Genomic DNA, 3,053 nt, shown 5'->3' on the forward strand with positions numbered 1-3,053 from the left:
CCACCGCCCGCCAGTAGTCCCCGTCCGAGGCTGCGGGGGCGGTGTCACACTCCTGTCCCCAGCCCTGTCCTTGTCCCCAGCCCCAGCCCCGTTCTTGTCCCATCGCTATTCCCATCCTCAATCCCACCCCTGTCCTTGTCCCCAGCCCCAGCCCCGTTCTTGTCCCATCGCTATTCCCATCCTCAATCCCACCCCTGTCCTTGTCCCCAGCCCCAGCCCCGTTCTTGTCCCATCGCTATTCCCATCCTCAATCCCACCCCTGTCCTTGTCCCCAGCCCCAGCCCCGTTCTTGTTCCATCTCCATCCCTAATTTCCACCCCCAATCCCATTCCTGTCCTGGTCCCCACCCCCAATCCCATTCCTGTCCCTATCCCATCCCCATTCCCAGCCTAATCCTGCTTCCATTGCCATCTGCAATCCCCAGTCCCATCCCGCTTCCATCTCTGTCCCCAGCCCCATCCCGTTCCTGTCCCCATCCCCTTTCCCAGTCCTATTTCCATCCCCATCTGCAATTCCCGATCCCATCCCCAAATCCCATCCCTTTCCCTGTCCCCAGCCCTGTCCCATTCACATCCCCAATGCCATCCCCATTCCTGTCCCATCCCTTTTCCGAACCTCATCCCGTTACTCTCCCCATCCCAATCCCATCCCTGTCCCCATCCCACGCCCTTTCCCAGTTCCATCCTATTCCCATCCCAATCCCAAATCCCATCTCGTTCCTTTCCCTGTCCCCACCCCATTCCCATCCTCATCCCCACCCCGTTCCCATCCCGTCACTGTCCTCATCCCACCCTCATTCCCAGCCCGATCCCAATCCCGTTCCCCAAACTCCAAACCCCACTCTCCCTGTCCCGGTGTCCCGATCCCGGTGCGGACGTCGTGGTTGATGCCATCCCCGGAGATGATGGCGTTGGGGATGCCCAGCTCGGTGTCACTGTCCCGGACCACGCCCTTGATCCCCCGGTGCACCTGCAGGGCGTGGCACAGGTGGCACAGGTGTGTCCCCCCCCCCCCCCCCGGGCCCCCCCCCCGCTTGGGCTACCCATTGTCCCCAAATCCCACCCAGTGTCCCCATTGTCCCCAAATCCTACCCATTGTCCCCAAATCCCACCCAGTGTCCCCATTGTCCCCAAATCCTACCCATTGTCCCCAAATCCCACCCAGTGTCCCCATTGTCCCCAAATCCTACCCATTGTCCCCAAATCCCACCCAGTGTCCCCATTGTCCCCAAATCCTACCCATTGTCCCCAAATCCCACCCAGTGTCCCCATTGTCCCCAAATCCTACCCATTGTCCCCAAATCCCACCCAGTGTCCCCATTGTCCCCAAATCCTACCCATTGTCCCCAAATCCCACCCAGTGTCCCCATTGTCCCCAAATCCTACCCATTGTCCCCAAATCCCACCCAGTGTCCCCATTGTCCCCAAATCCTACCCATTGTCCCCAAATCCCACCCAGTGTCCCCATTGTCCCCAAATCCTACCCATTGTCCCCAAATCCCACCCAGTGTCCCCATTGTCCCCAAATCCTACCCATTGTCCCCAAATCCCACCCAGTGTCCCCATTGTCCCCAAATCCTACCCATTGTCCCCAAATCCCACCCAGTGTCCCCATTGTCCCCAAATCCTACCCATTGTCCCCAAATCCCACCCAGTGTCCCCATTGTCCCCAAATCCTACCCATTGTCCCCAAATCCCACCCAGTGTCCCCATTGTCCCCAAATCCTACCCATTGTCCCCAAATCCCACCCAGTGTCCCCATTGTCCCCAAATCCTACCCATTGTCCCCAAATCCCACCCAGTGTCCCCATTGTCCCCAAATCCTACCCATTGTCCCCAAATCCCACCCAGTGTCCCCATTGTCCCCAAATCCTACCCATTGTCCCCAAATCCCACCCAGTGTCCCCATTGTCCCCAAATCCTACCCATTGTCCCCAAATCCCACCCAGTGTCCCCATTGTCCCCAAATCCTACCCATTGTCCCCAAATCCCACCCAGTGTCCCCATTGTCCCCAAATCCTACCCATTGTCTCCAAATCCCACCCAGTGTCCCCATTGTCCCCAAATCCTACCCATTGTCCCCAAATCCCACCCAGTGTCCCTATTGTCCCCAAATCCTACCCATTGTCCCCAAATCCCACCCAGTGTCCCCATTGTCCCCAAATCCTACCCATTGTTTCCAAATCCCACCCAGTGTCCCCATTGTCCCCAAATCCTACCCATTGTCTCCAAATCCCACCCAGTGTCCCCACTGTCCCAGCAGCCCCAGACCCCCCACTCGAGACCCCCTCCCGGCGTCCCCATGATCACAGAAGCACTTGGATCCCCTCATTGTCCCCATGTCCCAAACCCCCCCAAATCCCCCATCCTAGACCCACCTTTCCCCAGTGTCCCCATGTCCCAAAGGCCCCCAAATTCCCTGTCCTGGATCCCCCAGTGTCCCCTGATCCCAGAACCACCTGGAACCCCCCAGTGTCCCCATGTCCCAAACCCCCCAAAATCCCCCACTCTGGACCCCATTATCCCCACTATCCCCTTGATCCCAGAACCACCTGGAACCCCTCAGCATCTCCATGTCCCAAATCCCCCCAGATCCCCCACTCTGGACCCTCCTTCCCCAATGTCCCCATGATCCCAGAACCACCTGGATCCCTTCCAGTCTCCTCACGTCCCAAATCCCCCCAAATCCCCCACTCTGGACCCCCAGAGTGTCCCCATGATCCCAGAACAACCTGGATCCCCTCAGTGTCCCCATGACCCAAAGCCCCCCAGATCCCCCATCCTGGATGTCCCTTCCCCAGTGTGCCCATGATCCCAGAACCACCTGGAACCCCTCAGCATCTCCATGTCCCAAATCCCCCCAGATCCCCCACTCTGGACCCTCCTTCCCCAATATCCCCCTGGTCCCAGCACCCCCAGGCCCCCTCAGTGTCCCCATGTCCCAAAGCCCCCCAAATCCCCCATCCTGTACCCCCGTTCCCCACTATCCCCATGATCCCAGAACCATCTGGAACCCCTCCAGTCTCCTCACGTCCCACATCCCCCCTCCTCCAC

General features: G+C 59.2%; 1 protein-coding gene across 1 annotated transcript in view; it reads right to left on the reverse strand.

Moving 5' to 3' along the window:
* The window catches only part of LOC115949045 (probable carboxypeptidase X1), a gene marked incomplete at its 5' end in the record, with an annotated part of 13,239 nt that overhangs the window by 4,926 nt on the left and 5,260 nt on the right, over nt 1-3,053 (reverse strand). The window contains 2 exons of the mRNA XM_031065265.1: nt 5-30; nt 867-969. Coding sequence (XP_030921125.1) covers nt 5-30; nt 867-969 — 129 coding nt within the window. The remainder of the gene's footprint in view (nt 1-4; nt 31-866; nt 970-3,053) is intronic.

The sequence above is a fragment of the Geospiza fortis genome, unplaced genomic scaffold, assembly GCF_000277835.1.
Source record: "Geospiza fortis unplaced genomic scaffold, GeoFor_1.0 scaffold806, whole genome shotgun sequence".
Lineage (NCBI taxonomy): Eukaryota > Metazoa > Chordata > Aves > Passeriformes > Thraupidae > Geospiza > Geospiza fortis.